A 14,564-nucleotide genomic window follows, 5' to 3' on the forward strand; every position below is an offset into this window, starting at 1 on the left:
CGGTCCCGGTGCTGAGACGGTCGGGAAGGATGGGGGGGGTGGTGCTGGAGGAGTGGGGGCTGGGCCGGTCCCAGGGCTGAGGCGGTCGGGAAGGATGGGGGGGGGGTGGTGCTGGAGGAGTGGGGGCTGGGCCGGTCCCGGTGCTGAGACGGTCGGGAAGGATGGGGGGGTGGAGTTGGTGCTGGAGGAGTGGGGGCTGGGCCGGTCCCAGGGCTGAGGCGGTTGGGAAGGATGGGGGGGGTGGTGCTGGAGGAGTGGGGGCTGGGCCGGTCCCAGGGCTGAGAAAGTCGGGAAGGATGGGGGGGTGGAGTTGGTGCTGGAGGAGTGGGGGCTGGGCCGGTCCCGGTGCTGAGAAAGTCGGGAAGGATGGGGGGGGTGGTGCTGGAGGAGTGGGGGCTGGGCTGGTCCCAGGGCTCAGATGGTCGGGGAGTCATGGGCAGGGTCGGTGCTGGAGCTGGGCTCAAGGAGGGCAATGCTGGAAGAACCTCCCTTGTGTTAGTTGGAGACTCCGCATGGGGACGGGGAGGCCCCTGGGCTGATGGGAAGAGCCAGCGGGTGGCCTTTGAGGCTAGGGGTGGGGAGCATTTCCAGCCCCAGGAGGCTGTCCGACCCGCCCAGGGGACTCGCGGTGCCTCCCCGCCCGGGACAGGGCTGATCCGGGCCCAAGGCTCCACCCTCTGCTCCCTTCCCTGCAGAGAAGTTCAACACCTACGTGACCCTGAAGGTGCAGAATGTCAAGAGCACGACAATCGCAGTGCGGGGGAACCTGCCCTGCTGGGAGCAGGACTTCATGTTGTGAGTACAACCCTTGGGTGGGGCGGGGGGCTCCAGGAGTCTGGGGGCTCCCGGGGCCTTGTGCTCTTGGGAAGCTGGTGTCAGATAAACCCCGTGTGCCGCATGAGTTCCACAAATCCTCAAAATCAGGTATGTGCCGGATAAACTGGGAAGTCGGGAGCTCGGATGTAGGATCCTCGGAGAGTCTCAGGTCACCCCGCCTTCGATGGGTGGCCTGGAGAAACTCCCGGCCCCTCAGCAGCCTCCAGGCCATGGAGCCTGCAATCGCGTGGAGGGGAAGGGGAGGCGTCTCTTGGCGCACCCATGGCCGTTGGCCCTGCCAGACCCCCGGGTGGGTGCCGGATCCCTGCTCTCTGCCTGGGCACGATGCCCGAGGCACTCGACACACTGGTTGAGAGCCAGAGAAAGCCACTGCAGTCTGCAGAGGGGGCCTGGGGAACCAGAGCAGGGTGAGACCAGGAATTCCCGACCTGTCAGCAGTGTAAACACCTGCCGTGTCACTGAGACAGGGGCATGGGGCATGCCTGGAGGCCACAGCTAGGCACAGAGCCTGGGGCTGCTAGGAACATGGCAGCTGTTAACCCCCAAGACGAGGCAGCCCCTGGGGGAATCCCAGCAGCAAGGGAGAGACTGGCGCTGAGGACCGGGCTGCTCCACATGGCAGGAAACCGCCTGTCCCCTTTGCTCCCTCATTCTGCATCCATCTGCTTAAAGCGTCAAACACCAGCGCGTCCCAGACCTGGGGTCAGGGGGCTGCAGGAGGGGCCGCTGCAGACACAGCCGTGACTCACCAAAGGGCCCTAATTACCATCACTCGAATGATGCTCCCATCTCAGGCTACACACTCCGGTGGGAGATTAAAGTGATGTCACGGAGTGTGGGGGAGTCCGGGGCCTGCACCCCTCTTCCTGGGATTCACCGTGACCCTCAGCCAGCCAGTAAAACGGAAGGTTTATTGGACAATAGGAACACAGTCTAAAACAGAGCTTGTGGGTACAACCAGGACCCCTCTGTCAAGTCCTTCTGGGGGGCAGGGAGCTTAGACCCCAGCCCTGGGGTTCCCTGGTTCCACCACCCAGCACCAAACTGAAACCAAACCCCCCCCAGCAGGCTCCCTCCTGCAGCCTTTGTCCAGTTTCCCGGGCAGAGGTGTTACCTCCCTGTCCCCCTCCTGGCTCAGGTGACAGGCTCTCAGGTCTCCCATCCCCAGTGCAACTCCCCTGCCACATCCCCAGGTCAGCACTCCCCCCTCCCTGCTGCGTCACAAGTGCCAAGGGTCAAACCGTTGGCAGCTCCAGATTTGTCCTTGCTCAGAAGCCGGCTCCTCCGACGGTCGAAGACTCTGACGTCTACGCAGCAAAGCGGGAGGAGATTCGGAAGCATGTTGGTGTGTGTTAAACTCACACCTCGGATGCTGGGAAATTCAAACTCCCCCTCCACACACACATTTCTGTAGGACCTACCAAAGAAAAAAGTGCCCCCCTCCACAATTAACTCCGACACAATTTCCAGAGCTGAGCTGTGTCCAGATGACAAGTCACAGCTAGTGCAATCTTGGGAGCTGGCGCTGTCTATCTAACCTCCCTATGCCGTGTTCCAGCGCTGGGGGGGGGGCTCCCAGTTCCCCCGGTCCCAGCCTCTCCCAGCAGGGGGCGCTGTGGGGAATGGGGCAGCAGCACTGACTCCCAGCTGCAGTGAGTGGCCCTGTGGCATGAGCTCACTCATATATGGGGCCGGGAGTCAGGCCGCCCAGGGCTTCGGGAGAGGCAGCGAGCCAGATGGGACCAGCGCCGATGGGCACGTGGTCACTTTGCTTCCCTTGCAGTGAGATTAACCGGTTGGACCTGGGGCTGACGGTGGAGGTGTGGAACAAGGGGCTGATCTGGGACACCATGGTGGGGACGGTATGGATCCCCCTGCAGACCATCCGGCAGTCCAACGAGGTAGGCACAGGGCGCTCTCCCCAGCAGGGCCCAGACAGCAGCCACTCCCGGACCTTCCTGGCTCCTTGTCCCGGTCTCTGCCCTTTGGAGCCCGGCCAGGACTGGGCATTGCTTGCCACCTGCCGGCCTTCTGGGGGGCAGGGAGAGGGGAGGGTCTGTGTCTCGGGGGAGCCACCCGTCCCCTGGACCCCGAAGTCCCCTTCCTGTGCCGAGGCTTAGCCTCCTCCTAACCCACAGGGCACTTCCTGGCAGAGCCAGGCTGGTGGTGCCAGGAGACAGGTGGGGAAGAGCAGGTGTCCACCTGCTTGGGGGTGGGCAGAGTCAGCCAGGGGGATTTGAGGTTCTCTTCCAGCAGCTGGGAGGAAAGCAAGGTGGGGGGGGGGCAGGGAGGAGGAGTCTCCAGGGTGCAAAGGGTTAATGATGAGCCTGTGGACCAAGCCCTTGTCCCCTCTGAAGCGGTCGATGCTCTAAGGCGCCATGGGGCAGGCCAGGGATTTAGCCTCCCTGCCCTGGTACTGCTCCTGCATGCTCCATGACCTGGCACTGCCTCAAATCGTCTTCTCCTGAAGGGGGGCTCGAGGCAGGGGGCAGGTGGATGGGACATGGCTGTCCAGACAGCACAGCTCTTCGCTATTGCTGCTAGCAGGAGGGAGAGCAGGGGTCTGGGACTCCCAACTCCTGGGTTCCATTCCTGGCTCAGGAAATCGCTTCCCCACTTGTGCCTCAGTTTCCCCCCCCAGTAACAGACCCTCCCCCAGCACACAGAGCTGTGAGGCTTAGCCCCATGAAAGGGCCAGAGCAGGGGAGCATGACTGGGTTATTTGCCAGGCTGGGAGAGTCTAAACTGAGCTTCGTTCCCCTGGCATCTGTCCTGACCCCCCAGTTCTCTCCCCTAGGAGGGCCCCGGGGAATGGCTCACCCTCGACTCCCAGGTCATCATGACTGACAATGAGATCTCTGGCACCAAGGACCCCACCTTCCACCGCATCCTGCTGGACACCCGCTTTGAGTTACCGCTCGGTATGGTGCCCTCCTCAGGGCCAGGGGGCAAGAGGGGCTCCTGGCCTGTGCCCCCATCCCGATCCGTGTGCCTGGGGTTCTCCCTCCTTGGGGATATTTCCTGCCTCACACCCCAGATGTGTAGATGAGGGGGGATTGAAAGAGTTGGGGGGGCCCAAAACTGGAAACACAATGGGGGCTGTGGTTCAGGATTGAGGGGCACCAGCAGAGCAGTGGGGCGAGCCCAGGGCTGGGATAGCTGGGCCTGTGGTTTAGGATTGAGGGGCACTGGCAGAACTGTGGGGCGAGCCCAGGGGTCAGGACTGAGGGGCATCATCACAGTCCTTTCCTGGATCCCCTCCCTCACGCCGTGTGCCCAGCTTACAGCTCCTCCTCTCCACCCTCCTTTCCCTTCCGGTGACGAGCTGATCGGAGTGTGGGGCTCCCCAACTCCACTCCCACTCCCCAGGCTGGAGCTGGGAGCCCTGGCTCCTGCCTATCTCGGTCCCAGCCTCTGGTCCTTTCCCCTGGTGAATTGATGCCAACAATCAATGCAGTGACATCGCTGGCTCCCTGTAAGGGCAGATTTCGCCGTCGCCCGCCACAAGCCAGCATCGGGGGTAAGGCTGGGACGACAATTTCTCTCCCATCTCCTCTGGCCCAGCCTTGCCACCCCCCTTCCCTCCATGCCCCACAGATCCACCCCCACCCCCACCCCCAGCACAGGCTGCCTCTCCCCGCCATCCTCTGCTCAGCTGCAGGCCCAGCCAGAGGCCGGTCCCATGCTCCAGAAGTGGGCCCCCATATGCAGGGCCCCAGGGGCTGCGTTGGGAGGGAGGGGCCGGGCTGCAGAGACCCCACAGGCTGCTGGCAAGGGGGCCTCTCTGCTTTCAGACATCCCCGAGGAGGAGGCCAGGTACTGGGCGAAGAAGCTGGAGCAGCTGAATGCTATGAAGGATCAGGACGATGTAAGTCAGCTCTGGGGCCTGGCACCCCCTGCCGGCCCTGATCCCCTGTGTGTGTCCTCAGCTCCCCCCGCCCCCCAGCACTGCTGGGTTGTGTGCATGCGGGTGGCGCCTGGCTGGGCGAGCGTGCCAGGGCCTCACTGGCAGAGACAGGACCAGGGGGACGGGGCAGGAAATCAGAGCATCCCGCAGGGATCTGCACTGAGTGCCCTGGGGGTCACCCCCTGAAGGGCTGCGGGACCAGGGGGAGGGGGCTGGGCCGGAGACTGCCTGGCTGGGGGGCCCGTGACCATCCCTCTGTTCTCTCCCCAGTACGAGTTCCAGGAGGAGCAGGACAAGCCGCTCCCCGTGCCCGGCTCCCCGTGCTGTAAGTACCGATCACCTCCAGCATCCAGCCCCCAACTCCTCTGGGTCTGTGACCCGCCCGCTCCCGCAGAGCTGGGTCACAGGCGCCTCTCGGGCCAGACCCCTGTGGGGCTGGATGGTGCCTGGACGGAGCTGGGGGGTGGGAGGAGCTTGTGGCATCTCCTGACTCTGTGCAACACCCCGGAATTTGTTTGACCCCCACCAGGTGAGGTGGGATGAGGATGATCATAGGGCCTGTGTCTCCCTTGCCCCCCAACTCATGGTCCCCACCCAGTTCCCGTGCATGGCCCCCCCCCAACCTGATTAGCATGGGGCCGACGCCTCTCACCCGCACCCTGCGCGTCGCCCCCTCTGGGTCAGCAGCTGCAGCTTGGCAGCGTTCCTGCAAGGGGGCGACAGCTGGGGAGGGGTCTGGGCTGACGACACGCCCCAGCCAGGGAAGCAGGGACTCGGCCTCGGTCGCTGGAGACATGATCCCCCTCCTCCGAAGTCCTTGGCCCCCTTCCCTCTCTCCTTCCTCCTGCTCTGTCTCCCTCCCCTCCTCTGCCATGTGTTCGCTCTCCTCCGCTCCCATCCTCTGCCTTGGTCTGGGAAGCTTTGGAGCAGGGTCCATTCGGCTCGGCCCGCGTCGGGGAGGCAGGTTGCCTGAACAGAGGGGGGAGCAGGAAGGGCAGGGAGCAGTTGGGACGGGGCTGAGGAAGAGCTGACAGGGATGGGGACTCAGCAGTGGCTTAGGGAGAAGGGCCCAACTCACCGAGGGGAGATAAAGCCACGGCATGGAGGGTCGGATCTGGCCGAGTAGCACCGAGCCTGGAGGAAGCTAGGTCTGGGTGGCCCTGCTCACGTGGGGAAGGAGCTAAGGCATCAGGGCCGGAGCATCTGAGGTAGGGAGGTGCCCACATGAAGGCAGAGTTGGGGACTCGATCCTCCCCAAATCTCTTGGCCTTGCAGTGAGATGTGGCCCCACCCAGCCCAGCTGGCAGGAGAGTCGCTGGGTGACCTTGAACCAGTCACTTCCCCCAGCCTGCCGACACTCCATGCCTCGGTTTCCCCCTCTGCGACATGGGAGTCATCACACCCACCTCAAAGGGCTGGGCGTTGAGGCAAATTGGTCAGTGGGCCTAATTCTCTCCTGCCCTAAGGCCAGTGAGGTCAGTGGGGTTACCCCAAGGATGACTCTGCCCCATTAGATCTGAGCCAGGCGTGAGGGGTTCTCACCCCTGCTTCTGCTGACGTCCTTCAGCGTGGCGTCCGGCCTCCTGCGTTTGCTCCCTCCTGCTGCCCCAGGCTTTCTTCCCCTGGTTCGCTGTGGCACGAAGGCTGGGGAGCTGCGTATGCAGCTGTGGGCTCTGGCCGAACGGCTTGTGGGTCTTTTTGGCACGCTCGTGTTGACGAATTCGGAGAACAATGACCAGCCGAGATCTGGCCAGGGAGCGGGGCCCCCCAGGCCCTGAATGTGGAGATGGCGGCTTCAGGGCCCAGTGCCAGGCTCTCTCTTCCCGGGGAGGGTGGGAGGCTCAGAAAGAGGGGCTCGGGATGCCCGGAGCAGCCCCACAGCAGAACACCCCGGCCCCTCCCACTCCCCATCCGGGGTGAGAAGGAGGCGACCCAGATCCACCAGGATTTAAGAACCACTCCCCCGCCCTATGCTCTTTCTCCCAGCCTGCTCCGAACATCTGGATCTGTCTCTCACAAACCCCCGCTCTTCCCCCAGTCCTCTCCTGCCACGAAACCTTGCTCTCCCCATGTCCTTGCAGCGTGCCTGATCCGCCCTCTCCGAGCCTACGGCAGAGAGGGGCCCAGGATGCGGCGCTCAGCTCAGGGTCTGAATTTCCCCAGCACTTGGTGGGGGCCGGGGTTGGAGCCAGAACCCCGACTCAGCCCGGCGTAGCGCCGGAGTCTGAGCGTCGGGGCTGCGGGGGGAAGCTGGGGGTTTGCTTTGGGCCTGGCTCTAAATGGGGCTTGGTTGTCCCACCCGGGCTCTAACACCTCCTCCCACAGCCGTGTCCATCTTATTGTCTCTGCCCCTTTTCTTTATAGGCAACTGGAATTATTTTGGCTGGGGAGAGCAGCAGAGTAAGTATCTGATCGCCTTCTTGCCCCGAATGCAGGTGGCACCCCCCTTTCCTACCCACTGGCCTCCCAAAGGGCTGCCCATGCATCCACCCCCAACCAGGGGGAGGAGCATTCTGCCTCTGGCCCCCTAAGGCCCGGCGGCTAAAACAGAAGAGCCGTGCAGGGGAGCAGAGGGGTCCAGGTGGCTCAGGGAGTGGCATGACTAGCGGGCAATGCAGGGGGGCCTGGGACTAGCCTCACCTCTGCCTTGGCCTTGCCTGGCTTTCATCTTTTCATGTAGCTGGGACGTCTCCCCAGTGCTTCTGGATAGAGGGGCACAGGACTGTCTACAAATGCTTTTTTAAATGGGGTGGGTGGATGGACCGTCCCCGGGGCAGGGAGGCTGGGCTCAGGGGGATGGGGCAGCATGCAGATGGCATTGCAATCTTTGGTCAATCCCAGCACGCCGGGCCCGGACACAGGGCACTGGGCTTTTCTTGGTCCATGGGCACCAGCCAGAGGGGATTGCCCAGGGACCCCCTGCCTCTCCAAGGCAGGAGAGCAGTAGGGGTAAGTCGGCATCCTGTAGACCCCTCCTCCATCTCTTCCTCCCCCTCTCCCCTCCCACCTTATGTATACTCCCATTCCCTCCCCTCCCTCCCAGGCTGGGGTAGCGGCTCTGGCTGATTCACCAGGATAAGGAATCCCATTGCACTCCACCCCCTGGAAGGTGGAAGGTCCTTGCGGGCTGGGGGAAGGCAGCTTGGTGGGTTGATGCCCTGAAGGCCCTGGGCGCTCCCAGGCTGGAGGATGTGGTAGGCCTTGACCTCCCGCTCACGGCACCATGGCCACGCTGCTGACATCTGCCCAAGCTGGGAACGACGCTCCAGTGTAAGATGCACAGAGCTCGACCGTCTAAATCCCCCTCCTCGACTCCGCCCCACCCGCTCCAATGCACCAGCTGAGCACACGGCTCAGTCGTGCCCACCAGTGCTCAGGCACCAGGTGGAACCGTGTGGCCTCGAACTCCTGTGTCAGGCCCACTCCCTCCAAACGGAAAGGAGCCCTAAGAGGTGACGGAGGGCAGCCTTGAGCGGGACAGAGTTCTGCAGGATTGGGGAGCTGGCATGGTGCCCAGCCACCGGGGTCTAGCCTCTGCCAGCGGTCTGTGCACAGGGGGTGGGCTGTGGATCAGGGTGAACGGGCACACGGAGGCAGACTGCTGCTGGGGCGCACCGGGGCAGCTTGGCTTTGGTCAGAGCCATCGGCTACCGGAGCATGAAACTTCCCTGTGTACCCAGCAGGTGCCAGTGCCCCTCTTCCCACACACACAGCCGGGGCTGGATACCCAGAGCTTCTGGGCATTGGCAGTGCCCTGGACATCAGCGCCCACCAAGCGTAGGCCCCTCTCTAGGCCTCAGTCGGTGTCTTCCAGCTGAGTCTCCTAGGAGAAAGTCCCACAGAGGCGGGGGCCTTTGAAGCAGTGGCTCGGTTCTCACTGATGCCAGCCGGGCAGTAGAGGTTGGCATTGTCCTTGCTGCTGAGACAGTGGCTATCTCAGGCCTCTCTGTCATGCTCTGGCCTCTGGCCCCTTCCCATGCAAAACACTCACGGGTGGCAGCCGGCCCTTTGCAGATGACGACCCCGACAGCACCATGGATGACCGGGACAGCGATTACCGAAGCGAGACCAGTAATAGCATCCCGCCTCCGTACTACACCACTTCCCAGCCCAATGCCTCGGTCCACCAGTATCCCATGAGGCACCAGCAGCAGAGCTCCCGCGACTCGTACACGGACTCCGTGCAGAGCTACGAGGTGGACTACTCGGATCAGCGGCCCATCAGGTAGAGTTGGGGAAGGCCGGCGCCGGCCCTCGGAAGGCAAGTGCTGCAGATATGTGGTGGTTGGCAGCCCCAGCCATCAGGTGGGAGAGGTTAGGCCAGGCTATGCTGCAACAATGACGGGGAGAGAGATGGATGGGAAGGGAGCTGTCTCGGAGGAGGAGAAAAGCCTTGCCCTTGGGCAGATTATCTAGAGCTCTTGGCACAGGTTGGACAGAGCTGGTATGCAGTGGTGCCCACCCTAGCATTTCTGTGCCGACGCCAGCCGCTTCCTCCAGAATCTTAGCTTTCATTCAAAATTAAAATCCAGGCTCTGTGGGGAAAGCCCCGGAGGCTGCGCGGATGCGGGCAGTTAGAACCTGCTGCCCGAGGAGAGGGGCCAGCGGCTGCCTGCATTCCTCTCGCTGGATGTTTAACTCTGAAACCTAATGATGGGCTCCAGTGGTGCCCTTGTTCACTGTTCTGTGGTAGTAGAAACAGCTATTCTGGGATTGTGGGCGGAGTTTGGGATTGTGGGTGGAGTTTGACTAACCAGTGCTTCCTCCCCATCTAATCCCTGGCTAGCGTTAGAATTACTGAAGGGTAAAGCAAAACCCTAAGAAACATCGGGGAGATGAAGGTTTGGGGGATCCATCCAAGTCCCAGGGACAGTCCTCTCCACTCTGGAGACACCGAGGGCAGGGCTATCGCTGATCAGGATTTAGGTGCTCGGGCAGGGCTGTGCAGGACGGACCAGGAGTGGAGTAGCTGAAGATGTTACAGAGACGTTGTGGAGCTGTCTGGGCCCAGCCTGGAAGTGTAGCCGGGCTGTCCACATTGGCAGAGCTGTCGGGGGAAGTTTCCATGTCGTCTGCCTTCCCTGCACCAATCTATCTGTTGGCCGCACAGCCTCCCTGCTCTTCAGCGTTCAGCCTCAAGACCCCTCACTCCCACCCTCAGGGAGATCCCAGATTGGGGAATACCCTCCTAGCCCTCCCCCAAAATCCTACACTCCCTCGGGCATGGGGGGAATGGCCACAGGACCCCCAGTGCCATGGCTCCGTCGGTGTGTGGGCGGATGCCAGGGGCGCGGCCCCGAGGAGAGGCGGTTTCATGCGGCGCGGCCCTACTGGGAGCTCATTGTCTGCTGTGGGGTCGTTGGTTCCCGGGTGACCGTTGCTGACCATGTTCCTCTCCTCCCCGGCAGACGCTACGATAGCGTCGATTCTGCCACAAACGGGCCCAGCGACGCTGAGTCCGCCTCTGAGTCGAGCAGGCGGGCCAGCCGCCAGTTCTCCCTTGAGAGCAGGCGGTCCCTAGACCTATCGGAGAGGTGGGTCTCTACCTTGTCTCTAGCCTTGTGCCTGATGCAGCGTGCTGTGGTGGGTCCTTGCCGCCCGGGTTAGGCCGATACCAGTCCCGGCAATGGCAGCCCCAGGTGGCTGCCGGAATTACCCGCTGCCTCCCCCCTCCCCGGCCACTCCTGCGTATCAGATTCATCGGCCCCGGGGGGAAATGACAAGGCTCCTTTGCGTGGGTCCCTCGCGGTGTCCAGTGTAAAGTGCATTGCACATGCATCCCAGCTGCAGAGAGAGATGCCCGAGCCAAGGGACCGGACCGATTCTCTGAAGGGTTCTCCCTGAAGCAGGGTTCCCTGGCCATCGGGCAGTTGATGCCAGTTGAGCAGGTTGGCATTGTCCTTGCTGCTTTGACAGAACCAGAACCAGTGTGGGGGGGGGAGAAATACCTAAAGGGGGCAGGATGGAGCCTGGCAGCTTCCTTCACCTGGCTGGGATTGAAGGCATTCTGTTCACCCCCTGTGGCCTGGGCGTGCGGCTGGCTCGGTCGGCCCACGCAGCCTTGGTCCTTTGACCAGTCCCATTCTCACCACCCCAAAGGTGGGGTCGGCCGCCCCTTGCTTGGGGTCCCCATTGCCCCATCTAACTGGCCTCCCCAGTCGGACCAAATCTCCGGGGTGCAGTTTCCCGGAGCGCTCAGCAGGGTGGGAAGCCAGGCTCCAGATCTCAGCACACCCTCCACCCATGCACGACCAACGTTCAGAGCCCAGCTTCAGCGCTGCTGCTGGCTCCCTCCCGGGTGGCCCGTGAATGATTTAAGCAGCGAGGGGCCAGGGTAGCTGCCTGGCAGGGTAGCTCTAGGCCTCATGGGGAGGAAACACTGACGAGAATGTGCAATGCATTTGAGGACACCTACCCTTGCCTGGGGAAGCCTGATCCTGAGACCTTGATGCGCTCGGGGTTTTACAGGATTGGGGCCTGGAGCCCCACATGGGAGGGGTGACTCCTGTGCTTTTGAGCATTTTCCTGGCTCTTTAAATTCTCTTTTGGGGGGTGGGGTTTGGTGAGGGGGACTCTGGGTGCTGAGGAGCCCGGAGTGGGGAGGTCTTACCTCTCTTCTCTGCCACAACCTGGCCGGGTCCCCTCGGTGATGAGTCCCAGCTCTGTGAGCTTGGATGACCTCCCCCGGTGCGTCCATCCGCAAGCCACCCATACTCTCCCAGGCCAGGCAACCGGCCCCTCCAGCCGGCTTCCTGCCGAACGTGGGGCTTGGCCAGAAGGGTACCCGTGCCGGTGTGTGCGTGCCCACCCCCCACTGCCGGTGCCGGAGATGTGGTGTCGGCCTATCCCCAGGCGTGTCCCTGTACTATGTCTGCATGCGCGCTTACTGTGAGCCTCTCCGCTCGGAGGCACCGCGATTGCTGTGGTGCTCGGAGAATCGCCCCTGGTTTTGTCCCTCCTTGTGTCCAGTGGTTTGGTTTGTCAAAGACCCCCTTCTCCCCGAACCCCCTCCCTCTGAGCCCTCCACCTTCCTCCCCCGGAGCCTCCCCCTGACCGGATCCCTGAGCAGTGGGCTCGGCCTGTGGGGAGAGGCCCGAGGAGCGTGTCTGGGGTGGGCGGGGGCCAGGCCAGGCTGGCGGAGGAGCTGGGCAGTGGGGCGGTGTGCCGGAGAGGCAGTGGGATGGGGGGGGCGGAAAGGAGGGCAGGAGAGAGGAGCTGTGGGGAGGAGAAAGAGTTGAGGGATTTCTGAGCGCGATGGAGGAGCGAGTGATGGGGAGAAGAGGGAATGGCCGGAAAGGGCACGTGGGCGGGGACGTGGGGGGGGACCATGGGCATGGGCTACACCCGGCTGCCCGTGCAGCGCCGCTCCCAGGGGGGCACCGCGTGCCTTGGCTGACAGAGGCACGTCTGCTCTGCCTGCCGCCTGGGGGCTGCTGAGAGGATGGGCAAGGGGTCTCTGAGGTACCCCGGCCTAACTGGCCAGCCGCCGATTGCAGGCCCCCCCACCAATTTCCCATTCTCCGGCCCAGCCGTGAGGCCCAGGATCGGGGCCAGAGCAGCGGCGTGGCACTGGGCCCCTCCGGTGCCTCCTGAGCTGAGGAGCAGGACTGGAAAGCGGCGACATTTCCCTCTTCCTGCCCCCGCTGCCGGCTCACCCGCGGGCCCAAGCCGCAGGCGGGTACCAATGGGCCCATCCTGGCACGCCTCCCCTCAGCGGCGCCGCCTGGCGGCCAGGCTCCGGCAGCCTGGGGAAGGATACAGCCAGCTGGATGGGGCAGGGGGAACCGGCTGGGACCCACAGGCTCATTTTAAGCCTTTTCTGTCCTCTCCCCTCCATCCCACCCCCACACAGCCCCACCGGGAGCAGCCACTATGCCTCGTCCGGGGAGCTGAGCCAAGGCAGCTCCCAGCTGAGCGATGACTTCGACCCCGACAACGAGAGCCTGCGGGGCTCGGAGCTGGACGAGCGGGACGGGGACTCCTACCACTCCTGCCACAGCTCCGTCAGCTACCACGACGACTCGCCCCACTGGGAGGAGGACTTCTACCCTGAGGAGGAGGACGAGGACTACAGCGAGAACGAGCGGGACTACCCCCAGGCCCGGGCCGCCCCGCTGCGGGACCAGGAGGCGGACGAGGCCAAGCCCCTGGAGCGCGAGCCCTACCCACAGCCGCCGGTCAAGCAGCAGGTGCCAGCACAGAAGCAGCAGCAGGAGAGGAAGGAGGAGAAGGCCGCTTATGTCCTGGAGGAAACTCCGGAGATCCCCCAGGGAAAGCCAGCAGCGGAGGAACCCCCGGTCCCAGAGAGAGCGCCGGAGCCCCCAAAGCCAGCCGAGAGGTGAGGAGGAAGGGGGGCGCTGGCAGAGGGAGGAAGGGCTCCCAAGTGGGTGGCGTTTTCTCCTGTAGGTCTCCAGGCTGCCTACGGTGCTCACCCACCCTGGGGCCAGGCAGCTGGGCCTGGCTGGGGTGAGCCGTGCAGTGACCTGTGCTGGCCCAGGGAACTGGAACGTAAAGCCCGGGGCTCGGACTGGCAGCGTGCTGTGTCCGCAGGGCCAGCTCTCTGGCGTGCCCCGTCCCTGCACTGGTCCTGGGCGGCCACGATGGGCGTGAGCCATAGCTGGCGGTAACAACTCATGGTGTGTATGTCACGCTAGCGACCCGTGGAGCCGGCACGCTAGCAACCTGTGGGGGGCTCACGCTAGCGACCCACGGGCCCAGCACACTAGCGACAAGTGGGGAGCTCACGCTAGTTACCCATGGGGAGGTCACACTAGCGACCCACGGGCCCAGCACACTAGCGACAAGTGGGGAGCTCACGCTAGTGACCCATGGGGAGGTCACACTAGCGACCCACGGGCCCAGCACACTAGCGACAAGTGGGGAGCTCACGCTAGTGACCCATGGGGAGGTCACACTAGCGACCCACGGGCCCAGCACACTAGCGACAAGTGGGGAGCTCACGCTAGTGACCCATGGGGAGATCACACTAGCGATCGGGAGACCCAGCATGCTAGCAACCCGTGGAGCCAGCACATTAGCAACCTGTGGGGGGCTCACGCTAGCAACCCATGGGCCCAGCACACTAATGACTCGTGGGGAACTCATGCTAGCGACCCATGGGTAGGTCACACTAGTGACCCGTGGGGCCGGCACGCTAGTGACCCATGGGGAGGTCACACTAGTGACCCTTGGTGCTGGCATACTAGTGGGGACATGAGCTCCTTGCACACTGTGGCCCACTGCTACATGACCCGGGGGGAGCATGTGGCTGCCATGAGTGTGCCCTGTGCCAGGCTGGCTGGTTGCTGGGCACCCCACTGCTGCACGGCGACCGGGCCATAGGCATGGAGGAGGGGCCCGGGCTGACGTTCTGAACCAGGCTTAGGGCCCCGTCCTGTTCTCCTTGGTGCCCACGGAGCCTTTCCCTTTATGCCAGCAGCAGCTGGAGCAAGCCCCAGGACCTGGGCCCCAGCAGCCTGAAGCAGCTGTGGTGCCTCGATCCCAAGCTGGCGATGCCTTTACCACTGTGGCACCCAGACCTGCTCTGAGCAGGGGCAGACAACACAGGACCAGACATGCTGCCTGCCCCGGGAGCGCTGCCCCACCCCCTCCGGCCGGCAGAGCTGACCTGGGGCCAGCGCCCAGGGGAAAGGCTTGGGAGGAAAAGCCTGGTACAGAGGGAAGCCCCCGGAGCTGGGTGCTGAGCTTGGGTCTGCTCTGTCACAGCTCTGGGCACCTTTGGCACAGCGAGCTGCAAGCAGTGAAGGGCCTGCCAAGCTGTCCACAGGTCTGGTGCTCTCAGACAGCTCTGCAAAAGTCC

The 14,564-nt window shown here is 63.6% G+C and overlaps 1 protein-coding gene across 1 annotated transcript in view; it reads left to right on the top strand.

Moving 5' to 3' along the window:
* Positions 1-710: 710 nt before the first annotated feature.
* LOC140903096 (protein unc-13 homolog A-like) overlaps positions 711-14,564 on the top strand; it is a 79,965-nt gene continuing 66,111 nt past the window's right edge. Inside the window, exons 1-9 of the mRNA XM_073323849.1 lie at positions 711-795; positions 2,621-2,738; positions 3,635-3,758; positions 4,632-4,705; positions 5,015-5,069; positions 7,109-7,144; positions 8,759-8,969; positions 10,153-10,278; positions 12,597-13,082. Coding sequence (XP_073179950.1) covers positions 791-795; positions 2,621-2,738; positions 3,635-3,758; positions 4,632-4,705; positions 5,015-5,069; positions 7,109-7,144; positions 8,759-8,969; positions 10,153-10,278; positions 12,597-13,082 — 1,235 coding nt within the window. The 5' untranslated portion in view covers positions 711-790. The remainder of the gene's footprint in view (positions 796-2,620; positions 2,739-3,634; positions 3,759-4,631; positions 4,706-5,014; positions 5,070-7,108; positions 7,145-8,758; positions 8,970-10,152; positions 10,279-12,596; positions 13,083-14,564) is intronic.

The sequence above is a fragment of the Lepidochelys kempii genome, chromosome 25, assembly GCF_965140265.1.
Source record: "Lepidochelys kempii isolate rLepKem1 chromosome 25, rLepKem1.hap2, whole genome shotgun sequence".
Classification (NCBI taxonomy): Eukaryota; Metazoa; Chordata; order Testudines; family Cheloniidae; genus Lepidochelys; species Lepidochelys kempii.